The sequence below is a fragment of the Strix uralensis genome, chromosome 8 (genome assembly GCF_047716275.1).
Source record: "Strix uralensis isolate ZFMK-TIS-50842 chromosome 8, bStrUra1, whole genome shotgun sequence".
NCBI lineage: Eukaryota > Metazoa > Chordata > Aves > Strigiformes > Strigidae > Strix > Strix uralensis.
Genome location: NC_133979.1, coordinates 32,437,467 through 32,456,432, shown reverse-complemented (window position 1 = coordinate 32,456,432; position 18,966 = coordinate 32,437,467). Strand labels below are relative to the sequence as shown.

The 18,966-nt window shown below is 41.1% G+C and overlaps 1 protein-coding gene across 17 annotated transcripts in view; it reads right to left on the bottom strand.

The window, feature by feature from the left end:
- RC3H1 (ring finger and CCCH-type domains 1) overlaps nucleotides 1–18,966 on the bottom strand; it is a 67,974-nt gene that overhangs the window by 9,344 nt on the left and 39,664 nt on the right. For 6 of the 17 annotated variants that reach the window (XM_074877029.1, XM_074877028.1, XM_074877033.1 and 3 more), the window contains 11 exons: nucleotides 17,872–17,984; nucleotides 14,164–14,445; nucleotides 13,622–13,839; nucleotides 10,195–10,571; nucleotides 8,953–9,084; nucleotides 8,203–8,373; nucleotides 4,783–4,993; nucleotides 3,633–3,723; nucleotides 3,400–3,535; nucleotides 1,289–1,459; nucleotides 576–691 (listed from right to left, as the gene is read on the bottom strand). In XM_074877029.1, the coding sequence (XP_074733130.1) occupies nucleotides 576–691; nucleotides 1,289–1,459; nucleotides 3,400–3,535; nucleotides 3,633–3,723; nucleotides 4,783–4,993; nucleotides 8,203–8,373; nucleotides 8,953–9,084; nucleotides 10,195–10,571; nucleotides 13,622–13,839; nucleotides 14,164–14,445; nucleotides 17,872–17,984 (2,018 nt within the window). Of the gene's footprint in view, nucleotides 1–149; nucleotides 234–575; nucleotides 692–1,288; nucleotides 1,460–3,399; nucleotides 3,536–3,632; nucleotides 3,724–4,782; nucleotides 4,994–8,202; nucleotides 8,374–8,952; nucleotides 9,085–10,194; nucleotides 10,572–13,621; nucleotides 13,840–14,163; nucleotides 14,446–17,871; nucleotides 17,985–18,966 lie in introns of all 17 variants that reach the window. The other 11 variants (XM_074877035.1, XM_074877036.1, XM_074877044.1 and 8 more) reach the window with 5 other exon arrangements.

Sequence of the window (18,966 nt, the reverse complement as noted above, 5' to 3'; positions counted from 1 at the left end):
ATCTGAAAATGCTTGCTGCATAGATTTCCAGCATTCCCAGCCAACATCTTATTTCAACTATCAAATGTGAATTGAAATCAATTCCAGCATTTACACAGATAAAGATTACTGCCTACAAATAAAAGTGAACTTTTTTCAAAGTTACATACCTTCCTAGACAACTTCCACATCACAAACCTTAGCAGGATGGAATAACTTTCCTCTCACATTTGGAACATTTCTTTTCTTTGAAACTAAAACAGCAGATAAAGATTTCTTTTACGGTTGTTGTTCATCTCCTGCTCTCCCTACTAATCATCCAATATTGACTAGATGTACTTTTTGTCTTAACAAATGTTGAAATTCTTCTGTTGTGTTAACTGAAATACAGTCTCATTCCACTCACCTACTTGTCAGCTGAAATGGCCATTAATTAATGCTTGCACTATAAAAAACTTTATTTGTACAATCTTTTCCAAGTAGATGCTTCCACACCAGAGACAACCTGAGGCAAGGGCTATTATTCATATACTGGAGAACAAGCCTGATTAAGTCATTCTTCTGTTACACAAAGAAAGGTTGAAGGCCCATGTTACCTGAATGTCAGTGCGAGGTCCTCAGCTGGAACCTTGCTTTGCGGTTCTAATTGTCCATTTTCTGTCTGTTTAGTGGTGCCCAGTTTGTTTTTTATATCCAGTGAAGACTGACTCTCCTTTAAAAAAAAAAAAAAGAAGAAAAATTCTTTAACACTGTGTTAAAAGAAATTGAGACTTCATCCTTTGGGACCGACGGTGAAGGCCTGTGAATTGGAGTCATACAGTGTAACCCACAAAAGCCATGAGACAAGAGAACAGACTCAGTAAGATATGCTCATCCTCTCAGGACACAGTATTTCCCGAAAGGAAAGGATGATTCTTGTAACAACAAGCAAAGACCATAGACTGTAACAGCACACAGACTTCTGAATGCTAGCCTGTACCCGCAGAAGATATTTTCTATGTTAAAGCAGTTTACAGATGGCACAGTGACCTTGGAGACAATTCATAGTTTTCAACAAATTCAGCGCCACGCTTTTCAAATGGCGACAAAGTAACAGCAGAGTATTTTAAAGTGGCTGGAATTAAAATTCTTCATGAAGAAGAATCAAAAAACTTCTCAGGAGGTTTTGAAGAATAAAGAGGTGAAGAAGAAGATGGATGACTCCAGCTGCGGTCATCCAGCAGAGAGCCTCTTTGCAGGGTGAAAGGGCTGCAGCCAGCTACAGGGCTCTCCACTCCACCTCTGTGCCTCCCACCCCCAGGGCACTCACCATGCTCAGCTCCCGGGTTCTCTTCCCAATTTCCCTTTCCACCTGGTGTAGCTCCAAGCTCAGCTGTTCACTTGAGATCATCCCAGGCCACTTGGGAGGTGGGGGTGGGGGCTGTGGTTGGCCTGCCAGGGTAGTCGCCTCCCTCTGCAACAGCAGCCTGTTACTAACAGCCTAAATGCATAAAGCCAAGCACATACACAACTGAGCACACAGCACACCAAGCACAGAAAGAGCTCTAAGCCATAACTCTCAAGTATTGCTTCTTTGCAAAACCAAGGCCTTTTCTCTCCATGCTTAACAAGGTCTCAATTGAAAACACTTCCAATGCAAGTTTAAACATTTTTTTACATGCAGACAAGTCTTTTCACTTTTAAACAAGCAGCGTTAAATACCTTTTACTGTAACAAATTTGCACGGGTTTTCCCCATATACTGCTCCCTTCTCAAAACTAGGATTAAACACATGAACAAAACCACTCCTCTTTGTGAGCTATTTGTTGAACAAAAGGTAACAACAGATAAGCAAATCTGCTGCTTTAAAGTAGTAGAATTTATCCAATTCTACAGTAGAGCCAGAATTATTACTAAAGCATATAAAATACTTTGAGAGACGTGGATGTCGGTACGAAGTTCTCTACTGACACAGATGAGGAAGCACAGGAACAGACAGGCAAGTGACTACTGTCATTCACAAGCTGCAAGTTACTAGCAGCCAAGTAAAAGCAGTAGCTGTGTCAGCCACTCCAAAAAATCTGCTAATACTTTGGAATCAGGTCTGTAAGTGTGTGCTCTGCATTTAAACACACTATCTACTGCTCTACATAACTGAACATCTGGCTGGTCGTCAAGTAGAAATGCTCGTTCATTTGAAGAAAAAAAAGCAACACCATCTAGTTCATGCTCTGACTGAATTAAGCGATTGCTACAACCTTGTAACAGGTGAATCAATAAAGCCTCCTGATTTCAAGTATCTGCTTGCAGCTTTGAACACAAGAGAAACTGAAAGCTGTTATTACTCAAAACAACCAATTAGTTCTGGCAAATTCAAACTATGGTAAAATCAAGGCACAAAACACAACTATGTAGGATTGACACAATCACAATAATAATGAGCAGGAGAGGCAGGCCACTTACAGGTTTTGCAACTTTCCAATACTTTTCTATTATGGCAAAGGCAGACATGCAAGATTTGAAACATTTTCTCCTCTTGTTCCCAAACAAGAGCACAAGAACACAAGTTATGTTTCAAGTAACTAAGAAACACATACTACTTGTAACTGCTGCTGCAACGTAAAAATTGTGAGCTCTTACAACTAATTTGTAATAACTCTCCTCTTTAATGTGTGTTCTTAGGTAACCACAGCTTCCGCAGAAGCTGCTATCCACTACTTATAGTGATTCCTTCTGGGAAAACATGAATATGAACAGTTACTGAGGTACCTAGAATAGTTTTCTGGTAAATATTTACTGATCTTTCCTAGGAGGAAAAAAAAAGTAACTAAAGCTTTGCTAAAACAATTCTTTCATTATGCCTTGACATTTCTTCTTCTGTGTCACAAAATACAAAGATTTGAGCTCATTAATTCTTTTACAAATGCAGACTCCCATCTTTCCTCATGTTCCAAGTGGCTACATTTCTTCTACGCTTTAATATTGATTTTCTTGACTCTTGTGGCTTGCGCTATTTAGGAAGAAACGGGTACAACACAAAGCCAAACATGGAACGGATGAAGGTCACAGCTTTCTGTACATAAAATCAGGCATTTCCAACGGCAGTAAAGCCCAGAGAAACAGGTATCTACACCACAAGTTTGCCTCTGAGTAGGCAGATGAACAGAGAGGGGGAGTAAGTGAGAGAGAATGAAAGCAAATATGAACGAGCACAGAGTGCAGATTCAAGTACGACGTTGATTTGCACGTGAAGTGCAGAGAAGTTTCTGCTGCTAAGCAGAGAGGTTTACACTTGTACCATAGTCCTGATGTCTGGCATCACAGAATTAGTTATTGTTACTAATATCACTACCGTCAAGATCAACACACAAAAAGACAGCTTTACCAGCTTCATCTCTCTCCATACCGCCCCTCGTCACTCTTCCAAATGTTGGTACCAACCTCTAGTCCTCGCATTTGTGTCTGCTGGCTTATCTGGTGGTCTACTTGCTGCAGCTCCATGCGCAGCTGCTGCTCTCGTTCAGCTGAGGGCAACTGTTTCCCATGACCAGCCACATCCGACATGGACAGTCTCTCCCTTTGGGATCAGAAAAGCCAAAATATAGCTTTATGCTGGCACAGGAAAAAATAAAGAAAATTTAGAAAAAGGCAAAGAAAAAATAAAGCAATCCTACCTGTCGCTGAAGCGTCCCTGAGAAGGTATATTCTGATGAGGAGAATATGGAGAGCCTCCCCAGCCACCGTGAGTTCCATAAGGGTTGTAGTCTGGCAGTGAACACAAAGGAAACCATGTTGCATTACTACAAAACTATCAAGTAGTTCTGCCACACACATTAGACGGACATTAGAAAATAACCAGAAAGGCCAGCCCTCTAAGAGTGAAGTCTAACGTTTCTTCTGCTGAAATGAAGACAGAAATACTACGCGTGAATAGTCTCATGTGCGTAATGCATGACTCTTCCTGCATGTCCGCAAGATTTATGAAAGCCTTCCAGAGTCTGAGATTGTAAAGGACTTCACCCAGGGAGAGAGGGACATAAAACCAAACTTACAGCCACTGTGAGAGCAATTATTTTTACTACTTAAGTTCCTAAAAGATTTGAGAGTTGATTGGTAATTCCAAGATACATAGCTAACACCAGTCTGAGAATTAAGCTTTCAGGGAAGACAAAGTTCTACCTGTGATAAAATCTAGAAAGTTACTGCTTGAATTAAGCAAATAAGGTTTCAGCAGTTAACTCCTGAAAAAAATCTAGAAGGAAGTTTGGGGGAATATAATTAAGTCTCTTCTTAAGATTATTCAGTGCACCTTAAGAAACAGACCATCTGTTGGAGTAAGATATACAGCCACACTATACATGTAATTAGAAAATAGATGTGTAGAAAATGAACTGTTTCTACTTTATTTGCTTTGCCTAACAGTACACAAAACAATGGCCGCATTAAGCTTGCAGCAGTAACTACCCATAAAGTAGGAGTGCAGTGCAGTACTTCGTTATGATGGTTTTGCATTATATATTTGAGAAAGCACTAAGTTTCTGGATTCTATTACAACAGATTTAAAAGAATCCTCATCTCAGAGGGACCAGCAGAACAAAATAACTTTTTCCAAACAGTAACAAGCCACTAACATATACACTATGTGTGCACAAACCCGTCCATGGAACAGAAAGCAGTAGCAGCCTTTTTCTTCAACCCTACCCAGAGTTATTGTTAGTGGCATAACATACATACTCATCTACATTTCTAAGACAAGAAACAAGTTAAGCTGTAGCACCAAAGAAAATAGCAACAGCCAGCAAAATCCAAGAGCACACATTGTACCTGAAATAATTGATTTGGTGGTAGCTCCCTGAACTGCCATGGCCTGCATGGGACCAGAATTCTGGTACATCGCTTTGGAAGTACGAGAGATAGCCCCAAATCTCGACACAGTTGGTCGGTCTCCAAATGGAATGAGGTCATCATCACCAGTCTCTGCTGCTCTTCGCTGCATGTCTAATCGCTGGTCACGCATGGCTTTACTATCTACGTTCTATACAAGATATGGAAAAGGCAGTCAAAAACTTATTCAGAAATGAACAAAACCACATTCCTTTTACAACAAGCTGATACCAATACTGTGAGTCTCTCCTGTATCCTCTATTCCATCCATCCTTCAACTAGTCTTCCTATTCTTCAGTTTCTAACTCCACTGTAAGCTGAAGTCTCTTTAATGGTCTAACCCAAGATAACCATTACTACCACCACTGTGAAACAGTTGCATGATTAATTGTGAACAAATCCAAGAGAAGGGAGCAGCAGCAGAAGAAAATTAAGACAGAGAAAGTCTAATGGGACAGAAGGAGAAAAAGACTCCAGAATAAAATCAAAGAGGAGATCAGTGGGCATCTCTGAGGGATACATACTCCTTCGAAAGTCAAAAGAAATTGCTCTGAAGCCTTGTGTTAAGAACTATCTCATGTTGACAGCCTGCAGATGACTCAAAATGGGAATTATTCAGTACAGCACTTATTTGGACATGCCTAGCACATCCTTCCAGGCACATTTTTCATTAACTAGTACTACTGCTTGGAACATCCTGGTTTCTAACTCAGCTTCAGGCTCGAACACCTTAATGGGTCAACAAATGAACAGATAAAATGTTCTCTCTCTACTCAGAGAACTTTGCCAAGCAGCCACAAAGGAAAAGATGGGCACAGGAAACAAGTTTGTTTTAGCAGGATAAGTCAATTTGACTTAACTTACTTAGAAGAAGAAACAACAGATTATCATAAAAATTTTTATCAAAGCTTTTTTTTGAGATAAAGTTAGGCCAGTTATGGGAGAAGTCACCTGGAGTGAATAACTTAAAAACTGAAGTCAATGGGTTGTTCCCAGGAATAAAAATTAATTTTAAAAAAGCTTCCTCAACACAAGAGAGATAAACAAAAAAAAAAAACCCACCAAAAAAACCCCTTCCCTCCAAATAATCACCACATCCAGATAAACACAAAATGGTAACAGAAATAAACAGACTCAATTTAAAAAGAAATGGGAAAAATGCTTAGTTAAATGGGAAAGCTATCTGTTGGCTGCCAGAAAGTGTAACACAGTAAGAACTGCCAAAATCGAGTTAAGACTTTGCTAAAAACTGTAGCACAGTGCTGTGTACAGCAAAAAGAACAAGGTAAGCAGGGCTACTACACAAAGAGGAGCCTGGCTAAAGCCTGAAAATTTCAGTACAGTCTAAAATTAAAATAAAACTCTGCAAGCTTTCAGTGAGGGTAAGGTTTGCTAGAAAGAGACTAGATAACATAGCTAAGGCAGGAATAAAGGGGTGAAAGTGGCAGTCACAACTGTGTTGGAAGCTAAACTCAAGAAATGTAGCATGTTGAAATTGGAAGAGGCATTAGACAACCTCTACTCTGGAATTCTGAAAAGGGTGACATTTTAATCTCGAGTCCATAGGATGATAAGTACCACTTTTAGTTTATTTCCATTTTACTGAGTGGGGGATAGAACATAGAAAAGTTGCAATGCCATCTGCATAAAATACAGCATTATGCACTCTCAGATGATACCATTCTTATCCTTGAAAAAAGGACTCTCTTATAAACAATAAAAAAAAAAAGGAAGAATTCATTCACTTGCCATCCACAGTGAAGGTCTCCTGGGAAGTTTTTCCTGGGAGGAGACAAAAACTGAAGAGCAGCAGAGATCCTATTTACTTATATGAAAACTAGCTCTGGGGCAGAAGAATACTTTGTATAGCAATGAAAAAAGAAGGCTGCTTCTCTAGAACCCTGTTACTTCTCCTAATTGACTCCTAGTTTCTTTGCAGTTCTCTAGCAGCAGGAATGAAAGACAAGAGTTGCTTGCTGGTTCCGGAACGCTGCCACTTGGACAGCAATAAGCTGATTCCAAGTAATCTCAGTAATTCCCCAGGTCAAATGTGACAATGTTATGACTCAAGGCAAACACACTGTGTAGGACTGACAGCAAAAAGACACGTAACAAATGCAGAGCTGCAGATGAAATGCCTTTTCTTGCTCTGCTTTTTCTGGGAGAAAGCTGCCTTTTTGCTCCCATTTCACACAGTGCCTTCGAGGTCTTACAGTAAAGCAATTCAGTGGACAGAAGCTGTCTGGCATTCAGTTCCAATGAGGCAGAGGGGAAACAGGGCAAAGAGAAGCTGGACAGAAAAATCCTACGATTTAGTTAAGGGATTGCAATAGGTAAGCACCTGTCCACAGAAGAATAAGTTCTGGATAGAAATTTCTTCCCCTTCCCCTTATTAGACAAAGAAAGGTCACCATGACAGTGACAATATATAAACAAAAGATGATAGAACAACTTTGCAGATGGGAGGTGAAGGAAAAAACACAGATGCATCTCTGCAAAACAGTCCCTCAGACTAAACAGTCCTTTTTCTTGAAGACCTGAATGTCTTCCTACTCACATGGGCTACCAGCCTACTTCTTGCTTCTGAGCAATGTTTAAATGTTACGAAGAAACACAAGTAGTGGTGGTATTTCAGAATCCTATTTCTTTTCTTCTACAGTCTTGACTCCCAATAGTGACACCCTAGCACAGTCCTGTTTTTTGCACTGACCTAGCAAAAAAAAGCAGCACAAAGTAAGATCACAGCCAGACACCCACGGCTTTGGTGAAGGACTGAATAAGCACAGCATAAAGTCAGAAATTGCCCTCAAGAAGAATCAGCCTAGTAATTATGTTATGACTATGCTTCTCTCAAGAGCTTCATGCAAGTTTAGGATATTCTTGTGGTCACAAATCACGAAGAGTCATTCAAGTAAAAACTAGTAACGCTGGTAACAGCGGTAACAATCACCTTAAAAGGAATTAATAGCACAAAGTTAAGTTACAGCATCTCCCTCTGACAGAAAGAAGTACAGGAAGCAACAGATGGACATGTTTAATCAACAAGCTGCCAACAGAGTCATTTTTGGATTTCAAGTAAGTGTAAAGAATCATGGCCAAACATCTTTTGCTATCCATGGCTTTAGAGCAGAGTGGTCAGCCTGCATCTGTACCCAGAATCTTAAAACATCTAAGCAGGTGTAGGACAGTTCATAACTTTGAAAACAAAGCACTGCACACTTGCAAATGCATTCTTTGACTGCAATGCACTTTTGAGCTTAAATACAAGCACTGCCATCATCCTGGAAAGCAAACGAAAGTGTTCCTCCCAACTAACTGAAGTATCAACTTTTCTGCTGTGTTCCCCTAATCCCTACATACCGCCATCTCCACGCTCCTCGCTGCCACGACATCTTTGGGTTTTGCATCTTTGGTTCCAATGTAGGAGCCGATGGTGTCACAGGACCAGGGAGAGTACTGGCTGTAGTCATTTCCTTTGTATTTCCCAGCTACCTTCAGGTCTTCATCCAAGTACTGTACAAAAACAAAAATCTGGTTCTGTAAGTGAAGGGAAGAAGCAGCTTCACAGTCACCGTTACTTAGTTCAACAACAGTGAACTTGAAGAAAAACATCACCAGGATTATGTTTTATCGGACACATCACCATCTGGAATTGGGCCACGGCAAGCATGAAATGTGTGAAATTCAGATCAGCTGGCTACACTCCCAGTGCTGACTTTCACTTGGCCTGTGTGAAAGTGATATTTTGACCTTGGTTAAAAAAAAAAAACCAAACCTCTATCAAGCTGTTACTTCATTCTAAACATATCAGGAGCAAATGAAGCAAAGTCCAGTAACTGTGAGGACTACTTCAATTAATAATGGCTCAAAACCAATTCTCTAAGTTGCACCAAAAGCAGATAGCTTAGGATCAGTGATAGATCAGAGAATCAACACCTCATGTGAGACACTGGAGACTATACCATGAGCACAAAACCTACGCCCCCCCGCCCCACTTACCAACACTGTACTCTTCTTATTTTCTTGTTGTCTTCACCTATCAGCACACACAAATTCTGAAATATTTTCTAAACATGGTAGTAAGTCACATTTTTTTCAAAATATGCTTACCTCCTCCGAATGAAACGGATGAGGCAAGGTTGGTGATGGTGCAAAAGGAGGTGGAGAAATCACCTTCCTCTCTTCTAGCTGGGCCATGATCTCTTTTCTTCGTCGGTGAAGTTCATCTAGGCTGGGATGAGGCTGAAATGAAGACAGAAATACGTTACAAAATACGGCAAACATATACTTCAAAAAAAGGACAATACAGTGAATAGACAGTATCATTACAATAACAGACTTTAACAAAGTGATCATTACTTATCTGTTAACTTTCATGTTTAATACAGGACATGCATGTTCCTACACTGGCCAGAATGTTAGTTCAAGACACTCCAAAGGTAAGAAATGTTATTTGCCTAAAACTGCTTAGATCCTCAACTAACCCAGTGTTTCTAACTTTAAAACTACTAATCTTTTAGCTCACAGGTAGCTCAACACGACCGTGTTCCAACCTGGCAAAGCCATGTCCACTGGAACATGTTCCAGCATGGCAAGTCCCCATTTCAGTCATATGGTAGAGCCCTACAGATCATAACCTAGTCACAGTTAGTTTGCATTTGTTATTCATTTTGCAATAGAACTAAACATCCCATAAATGTGTCAAAATCAAACCAGATAAATCTATATAAGCTACGTTAAAAATGCTTGCTGGACTCAGCAATATGATTCAGAGCCTTTAATCTGAACGACAGCTACATAGAACCTAATTTTCTACAGGACTCAATTCCAGCTGGTGATTCACCAAAACAAGTTTGTACACTTCTAGGAAGACCCTCCAGCTAGCAATCTTAAAGTAGAGAAAATTTGGAAGAGCAGAATTTTTAGTTCCCTTATCAAAGGATGTATATCTGCATATTTATTTGTTTAGGTGCAGAGATGGGCAGTATGAGAACGCACACACGATTGTTTGCACACACTGTATTTAATCTGCGCTAGAAAGAGAGTGGTCCTCTCCAGCCTAATCTTTGTTGGGAGAAGTCAGGACCATACGAGACTTCCAAACTTAACTACAATGCTTTTGTACTTTGAGCACTAAGTAGCAGCCCGCTCTTTTACACATTAACATCATTACAATTGTAGAGTTGATCAGTAACTAAACTGCCTTCCAGTTTTTGATCAGCTTTGTCAAAAGTACCCCTTAAGTTCAAACTTCTAATTCTGCATAAAAACCATCACCTTACTACAAAAATATTCAACTTCGAGCAGCTTATATTTTCTCTCTCAAACAAAAACGCACTATAAAAACCATACCCTGTGGCATGAAGGTCTGATCTGACTGATGTGTGGAGCCACTGGGCAATAACCCTCTGTTTGCTGGTATCTGTCTCTGGATTCAGGTACGTAGGAAGGTACAGCTGCTTGTGGAATTTCAATGGGTACAGGGCTTCCTCGGACTATCTCCTCTCGCTGATACGGCTGGACAGGGGGATAGACGCGACGGCTGTCGTAGTGCGGCGGGTAGATGGGTTGTCCCATCGGAGGATACTGCTGCGGCTGTGTGTACTGGGGGCTCACCACACGGTCCTGAAGGTAGGGTGGGTAATGGTCTAGGTAAGGTGGACCAGGTTCAGGAGCTGATGGAGGAGGTCGGACAAAGCGAGACATGGACTGAGTGGGATAGTAAACTCCTGAAATAAGGCAAGAGGAAAAAACACAAACAAGATACAGAAAGCGATTATCACAGCTGTCCACAAAAATGAGTTATTTCAAATACTCCAGTCTAGAAGTATCACAAAGAGAATGGCATAAATTAATTCACATTTGTTGTTTGTCCCCAGTGGTATTTCTACTCCAAAATTAAGCACAGAAAACCTTGAAAAAGCAAAAGCTGATCCAAAGCTCAAGTGACACTGTTTAATTATCTAAATAAGAAACCAGCAAGGTATAAAGGTCACAGTAGCTGGAGAAGAGGTGGTGAGACTGAGCCCACCACAGGTGCCACAGAAGTCCTGCTAGCATACCAAATAGGAATAATTCACTAGAATGTCTCCACAGATTGATATGAATGCTTTTAGCTAGTGTGTGGTTTGACCCCAGCCAGCAATTAAGCACCACGCAGCTGCTCGCACGCTCCTTCCCCATCCCAGTGGGACAGTGAGGATAATTGAAAAAAAGTAAAGCTCGTGGGTTGAGATAAGAACATTTTAATAACTAAACTAAAATGTGATAATGTGCTGGGTTTGTGTGGCAGGGTTTCTTAGTAGCAGGGGAGGGGGCTACAGCGGTGGTCCCCTGCAAGAGGCTTCTTGAAGCTCCCCTGACTCCAAGTGGGACCTGCCTCTGGCCAAGGCTGGGACAATTAGGGACAGTGGCCCCTCTGTGATAACAAAGGGGAACCTGAGGGGACTGGGGGACTTGTGAGGAGGTGTTATGAGAAAGACATCTCTGTGAACACTGAGGTCAGCTGAAGGAAGGAGGAGGAAGGGCAGAGGGGTGCACTGGAGCAGAGACAACCCCCAGCTGTATCCCATGGTGATACTGCAAGGTCGCCCCCCTGCCACCCATGAAGGTCACCGGAGGAGCAGAGATTTGCCTGTGGAGGACCGCTGGGGCTCTGTGGGAAGAAGTCCCTGCTGTTGTAGTTCTGTGCTAGGAGAACTGCAACATGTGGAGGTGACCCACACTGGAGCATCTCGAGAAGAATGTATCCCATGAGGAGGACTCACAGTGGAGAGAGTTCGTGGAGGACTGTCTCCCGTGAAAGGGATGCCACCTGGAGCAGGGGGAAGAATGCAGAGGAGTGCTTCCCCCTCCTCCTTGGAGGAAGAAGCATAGGACTGACTGCACCCCCCATCCTCTGCACCGCTGAGGGAGGAAGGGAGGAGGCAGAGATATCGGGAACAAAGCTGAGCCCGGGAAGAAGGGAGGGGTGGGGGGAGGTGTTTTTAAGATATGGTAACACTTCTCACTGCTCCATTCTGTCTGTTAAGTATCATTGTTGTTAGTGTTCTGAATTAAACTGATGTCTTTTTTTTCTTCCCCTAACAAGCCTGTCTTCTGCCTGTGACCGCTAATGGGTGAGTGACCCCTCTCTGTCCTTATCTCCATTCCTGAGCTTTTGATTCATTTTCTCCTTCCCAGTGGTGGGGCGGGGGAAGAGATGAGAAAAGCACTGCGTGGTGCTCAGTTGCCCAAACCACGACAGATAACAACAATAAAACAACAATAATAATAGTAACGAAAAGGAATATAACAAAAAGAGAGAGAAATAAAACCCAAGACAAGTGACACACGATGCCACTGCTCACCACCCGCTGACCGACACCAGAGCAGCGATCCGCCCCCCCCAGTTCAAATACTGGGCATGAGTCCCTGTGGTATGGAAGAGCCCTTTGGCTACTTCGGGTCAGCTGTCCTGGCCACGCTCCGTCCCAGCTTCTTCCATGCTGGCAGAGCACGGGAAACGGAAAAATCCTTAATTTAGGATAAGCACTACGTAGTGACAACTAAAACACCCCTGTGTTATCAACATTATTCTCACTCTGAATCCAAACCACAGCACTGTACCAGCTCCTAGGAAGAAAGTTAACTCTATCCCAGCCAAAACTAGGACAGCTAGACAAGACCTAAAAAGTAAACTGAAGATTAGCCTGTACATCTTTATCCACGCAACTAAAATGCGGTTTGTCCCAACATATCAGAGCCACTACCTGTGTAAAGAAAATTGGATTAACTAGAATTTAAAAGGTATGTAAAGATTTGTTCTACCTCTTGAACAGTGGAAGGAAATTTCAATACTGTGAATCACCAAAGACTTCTAAGATCACATCTCCACCTCCTAGTTATATGAAGATTTCAGTAACTTATCTCAGATCTCTGGATAATTTAAAAATACGCACAAATATGTGCACATCATTAACAACATGTGCATCAAATTTTATGGACAACTCAGATATTCATTTGCACACAATAATTGAATGTAATATTTTTTTCCTTCAAAATGCTCTGCAACTTTCTCCAATATGCTGTGTCCCCCCTGCCTTTCCTTTCTAGGGCTTTTTCTTCTTCTTTCCACTACTTTCAGTCTTTCATTCCTTATTTTTCTTCCACATTAATGTCACTATGTCATTTCTCTCTCCAATCTTATGTTGCCTAAGAATCATTCCCTGTCTTTGCATATAGCCATACTTTTTAATCCTCTTCAATATTATCTTTCTCTTCTTCGTCTCTTTATACTTAAGACTTCTCCTCTTATTTCCTTTTTTGTAATGTTTTCTTTTTTTGTGCTCAGCCCTTCTCCAGTTTCAGTTGTCTCTACCCATCACATGCATGTGCAGACATTTCTGAAACACTCATACACTTCTCACTAAAGATGTAAGTACCTTCACCCCTCAAGCATAAACCCCTCTGCTGGTTAAGCTTTATTTCCATTTTCCCTGAGTCAAATTGAATTAAGGCTTACCAGATCCCTGATCTAACCTAGTTGAAGAGAACTGAAAGAGGAAGGATTTGCTACACTGGATGGATACAAGCCTCTGTTTTCACTTGCACTGAAGCCCTCAGTCAAGTCATAAAAAGCCTGCCAACTTCCATTTTATTATGCCATCACCACATTAGTGCCTACAGTCCATGTGATATGCAAGAGAACTCCAACTTAAGCTCTTAAGTAAACACCAGAGCAGGAAGGAAACAAAATCAGTATGAAAATGAAAGATAGAGAGCTTGGTCTCAAACTTACCTTGTTGGTAGGGTGCTGGCTCAAATGGTGGGGCCGCTCCTCTAGGATCTTGATAAAACATATCTGCTTGCTGAGTATTATACAGCTGAGACCCTCGTGGTACCATCTGCAACTGCTTGGTGACAGACACTGAAGGCAGATCTGCTGGTGCCCGAGCAGGCACAGGATGAGGGTTCACAGGTAAGGCAGAAATAGAGCTCTTGGGGACAGATTCCAGCCTAAAAAGTAGAAAGATGCAACTGCTCATTAAGGCCTGATAGAGCACACTGTACACGAAAACACTGTGCTTTGTCTATATTTCACCTTCTGAAGGCTTACATCACCATCTTCAATTAAAATACAAGCAAACAGGGAAGTAAAGCAGTTTAGAGTTTTAGCTTTAGTTTTCCACTCTACTATTTAATCACTTTAAAAAAACCCAACCAAACAGAAGCAACCCCAAAAAACCCTGTTCTGTTTCTTTTTTAGAGAATGGATTTACTTTGTTTCTACTGCATATTTACACACATGGCACTTTGAACAACATTTAGGAAGACCCGTACAAGTCAGGAGGGGATCCAGGGGCACTGCTACTCAGATGGTCCATCTTCCCTGGCTTCAGAGCAGTTTCGTAACCGGAGTCAGTCCCTCGAGAAATAAGTTGCGTCACTGTGCTGCCTGTTGACACAATTCCATTTGGCAGTGCGGAAGTTTTCCTATTGGGCAAGTCCACTCCCCCTTCCTCCGAGAGGATAGCTCCTGAAGGCAGGCCCACCTCATTTAGCTGGCCCAGGGAGGCACTCAGGGGTCTTCTGGGAACCAGACGCTTGTTCATTTTACGGAATCTTCAGAAAAAGAAACCACGCATCAAAAATTGAAACAAAAAAAATAAAAGCACTTGCATTTTCAGGATTTTTCAAACACAGATGCTACCAAAAGCTTCAAGTTTGAATTCAAGTTTCCTGTGGGCTTGTGAGAAATTTGTTACGAATATCTGTTTGACTACAACTTCACTGCTCTTTGAACTGTTGGTAGCTGTTTCAATCAGAAGAACAAGGATGTATTTTTAATGACAAGTACGCCAAGAATTCACAGCTAAACATCACACAGCAAGTTTGAAGTCTTATTTCCTGTACATATATGCACTTCAACTGTACAGAAGAAAACCAAAATCAAACCTCACAAAATACTACCTATAGTAACATACACTTCAGAGTAAGAATCACAGACTATTCAAGTCTATTTTATTCAGAGAAGAAACTAACATCAGAAAATTAGTGACAAAAGATGAACAGATTCCCTTTTGCACCATTTGCCCAACAATAAGCCAAGGCAAGCATGTGGTATCTTTTAAAGCACAGTTTAAGATTTAGGTTACTATACCAAAATGCAGCTCACACCATTTGTGTTGTTTGATAAATTAAGTGATTGCAGAGATAAAACTCTATGAATACACTGTAATTCCAAAAATCTACCTGCTTCTGATATGTCTGAACAAACATAAGCCTTTTAACTAATGTTCCACAAAAATCAGCAGACTGACGGTATTGGACTAACGAAGAGAGCAAATTCCAGAGTTGAAGGTCCTCCACTAAACATCCTCCCACTAGCTCAGATACCAGAATACGAGTGGGAGGGCATATTTGTAGGCCTGAGCGTTCCCACTATTTATACTGTGGAATAAAAGGCCATTTCCTATGTGAGAAGGTTTCAACAGGATTAAAGCCAGCACTTTTGCATCCTATCTAACAAGTGAAACAGTAACACAACTAGGAAAGCACACCCACTATTGTAGAAAAAGAGGGCAGTCAAACTCTATGACTCCATCTTCAGATAATCTTTATGTTTGCCCACATGCACAGCATTAACAGCAATGCAACAGATACAAAAGAGTTATTTGTTGTTTTGGTTTTCAGATGTGACCGAGGATAGAGTCAAAGTGTTATCTTGCTATACAGATTTGAGCTGTTCATCTGTAAGAGTATCATCTTGCCACCTTCCTAACTCACCATCAACACCCCAATTTCCTGGCTGGATTAATCTTTACCCACATAATCAAACTATAAATTCAAGCTACATAGTGTTGACAGTGGGAATCATCCAGAATGCATCACAAAGGAGTAAACAAACCACGCTATCACTGCAAGCAGAAGCACTTGAGTAGGGACAGTCTACAGCTTTCTGAACATACGCTGCTCAGAAGACGTTCTGGCATGTCACACCAGCCATGCAAGTCAGCTGGACACACGGAGCCCAGTGGAAGGGAGATCCCCAGGCTGAACTTACTGCTTTGCTCTGGCACTCTGCGCAATACCCAAACCAGTTTCTCCCTGCAAAGCAGCAGCAGGACACTGGGAAACCACTGCCACGCTCTCCCTTTGCCAATTCCTTTGACATTTGTTTCCCATCAGGTCTCTTAGAGGTGCAGTGTCTGATGGCTCTTGACTCTGAACTCCTGACACAACTTGCAAGATGAGGAAGACTGGCCATCCCTGCCCATTCATCTAGAACACAACAGCACGCTCAAGAGGCACAGGGGCACATGTATGGGCACCCATTCAAGGTGACAGGAAGAGTTTATATAGCATCCTCCAAGATAAAATGCTTAGAAAAAAATGAAAGTCGCACAGTGCTGCCCTCTGGATTTTTCTGAAAAATTTTAGGGATTTTCATTGCAGTCTCCACACGTGCAGGACACAAAAATATCTAAAAAATTTTAGTATTTGCCCATGCACACTGGGTCTTCGTCCCTTGCCAAAAGGGGAATCAACTGCTGTTTAAGCAAGTCTAGATTATAATTTGCTATCTAAGGCATTACCACATACTTCCCCATAACCTTCCTGCAAACTTAAAGCTATATATAGAGATGCAGGAACTACATAGCAACAGCAATGTATATTATTCATACTAACCATTTTTAAAAGCAGCAACACTAATGCAGTATCTACTCAAAGGGATTAAGGAAAGATAAAAGGTACAAGGAAGAATTGGAACTCAAAGTTCCCCAACCACCTACAGAAACCGCTGCAATCTGGAACAGAGCAAGCATTCACCTCACCCCAGGACAAGATCATTACTAAGGCATACAAGCCAGTCCAGATAAAACAGGCCTCTTCCACTGGCAAAGCTGACAAACCGTCCTCCTTGATACATACAACTAGTTCAGAGGTACTAATACTGACTCACCACCCTTATTAACCATCCAAACCAGCATTACCAATCTCCATTTTTTTAATACCATGACAAAAGGGGAAAAACCCCAACTGTTTCTGCAGAACACAAATATCAAAGTCCTATTCTCTGTTCATTTGAATAACTGCCTTTGTCACTGTAACACCACATGCTCAGCTCTTTTTTTCTTCCAGTTTCGCCTATGCACTGCATGCTGGCTATACAGCCAGTGAACTGCTATATTAATATTTTAAGTTTTAGATCTTTAAGGAAAGAAAAAAAAGACTGCATGCCATGTCCAAATCTTTGAAGTTTTCTTGTGATTAAATAAAAAAGCACCTTTTCTTTGAAAGAAGTGAATGATGTTAGCCCAAAAAACAAGTCAGAAGTTATATCTACTGCATAAAATACACTGTATTTATTTCTTTTAACTCTTATAGAACCTGTTCTAGTTTCCAAAAGAATTTTAAAACCACCTTCAGAACAGCAGTGGCTTGTTCTTGTGAACTGAGTGCCTCCTCTAAATCTGTAATGAATGTAGCTTGTTTACTGCAGACTTCATAGGACCACAATTTAAACCTTCAACAACAGCTTTAACCACTTTTAGGTTACTGCATGTGCAGTCTATCAAAGTTTCAAAAGATTAACTGTGGTAGAAAGAAAACTTGCACTCCTTTTTAGCTCTCTGGATAGCCCTAGCAGCACAGAAGGACAAGAGAACCCCTGCATCTGGAAAAGTGCCAGCCATCTACCTCTCACACCTGAATATAAAGGTAAGAGGAGAAATACACAAATAAGTGACCATGATGGATGCAGGCAAACAACAGGTTTAGTCACACTTAAATAAGAAAAATAGCCCACCTCCAAAATCTCAAATAACACTTGTGTAAACATGAAACTTTCAGAGCTGCATTACTGCTGAAGCCAAATATCATATACTTAAGAATGAACAGTTCCAAAACCTAAGAGATTACCGTTACAAGTTTTTCACATTATTTCTTGCTGATTTAACAGCCAAGTTATGCTTCCTCTCCCCATTCCTAGATATGATAAATAACTCAAGAGATTGGACCGATTTCTGCTGTGAGAGGTCGACTTACTTTTCTAGCTCCTCCTGTGAATGTGCAAAGGTGCAGCTGGCCCCTCGGGGGCATCCTCCTCTCTGTTTCATGTCTCGGCACATGTATGTCTTGTACTTGCTGTGCTGAGGAGGCTGACAAGGTTAAAGAAACCAGGTGAGATACCTGAACATAAATGCACTTAACCAAGAGTTGAACATATCCCCTTATTAAAGGCCTGATAGTTGACTGTTGATAATTCCTTCAATTTGAACATTCCAGAAGTACCTAAGGTGGAATAAATGACTGGAGCAGTATTTGTGTTTGGTTCTTCAACAGAACTAACAGATTCAAGAGCAGATATTTTGACAACTAAGTTACTATCAGGTTTTTAAAATATTTTATTCCAATTCCTTACTGGAGCTTGATTGGAACACAGTTGTCTGTTTCAGGAAACAGTTAAGTGGACAAAACTGTTATAAGCTGAAAAAAGTTACCACGCTTAACCAGAAATTGCCAAATATTCATCCAGCTTTGTGGTAGACTGAAAATAAATACAATTTAGACAGTTACTTTTCCCTTGCTTTCTAATAGCTCAAAATGGCACTTGAGTATCCCTTTAATCTCTAAGAGTGAAATTCCATCAAGTTGCTTTTAGCCCCCCTTTGGACTAAAAATCCCTTAACTATCTTATGATTATTATTTCCATCAATAGTTGAGGACGCAATCTTATTCCTACACAGATCAGTAGGGTACAGGTTGTCTTCTGTATTTTTAAGTTTCCCAAGAAATAACAAGCTTACTGCAATCTTGCTGTTGGCATGTATGCCCGTTTGCCAGTCTCTCTAAATAAATTCTGACAGAAGGCCAGAGGTGGTCTCAGACATTTAAGTTTCTACAGTTTTTATGGCAGAATTAAATCAGAGGCAGAAATATTTTATCAGAGTCCCTACCAAGGGAAAGGTCTGTAAAAGTAAACTCTTGCTTTCTGAGAAACTCAGCCAAAAGATGTAAATCTGTAAGATGCCATCTGCAAATTGACTTTTTTTTTTTTTGCCATCTACTGTAGTGAAAAAAGGGTTTCAGCAGGGTGTACATAAGCTGCACAGCCTTCTGCTGGCCACTGCTGCCAGCCAA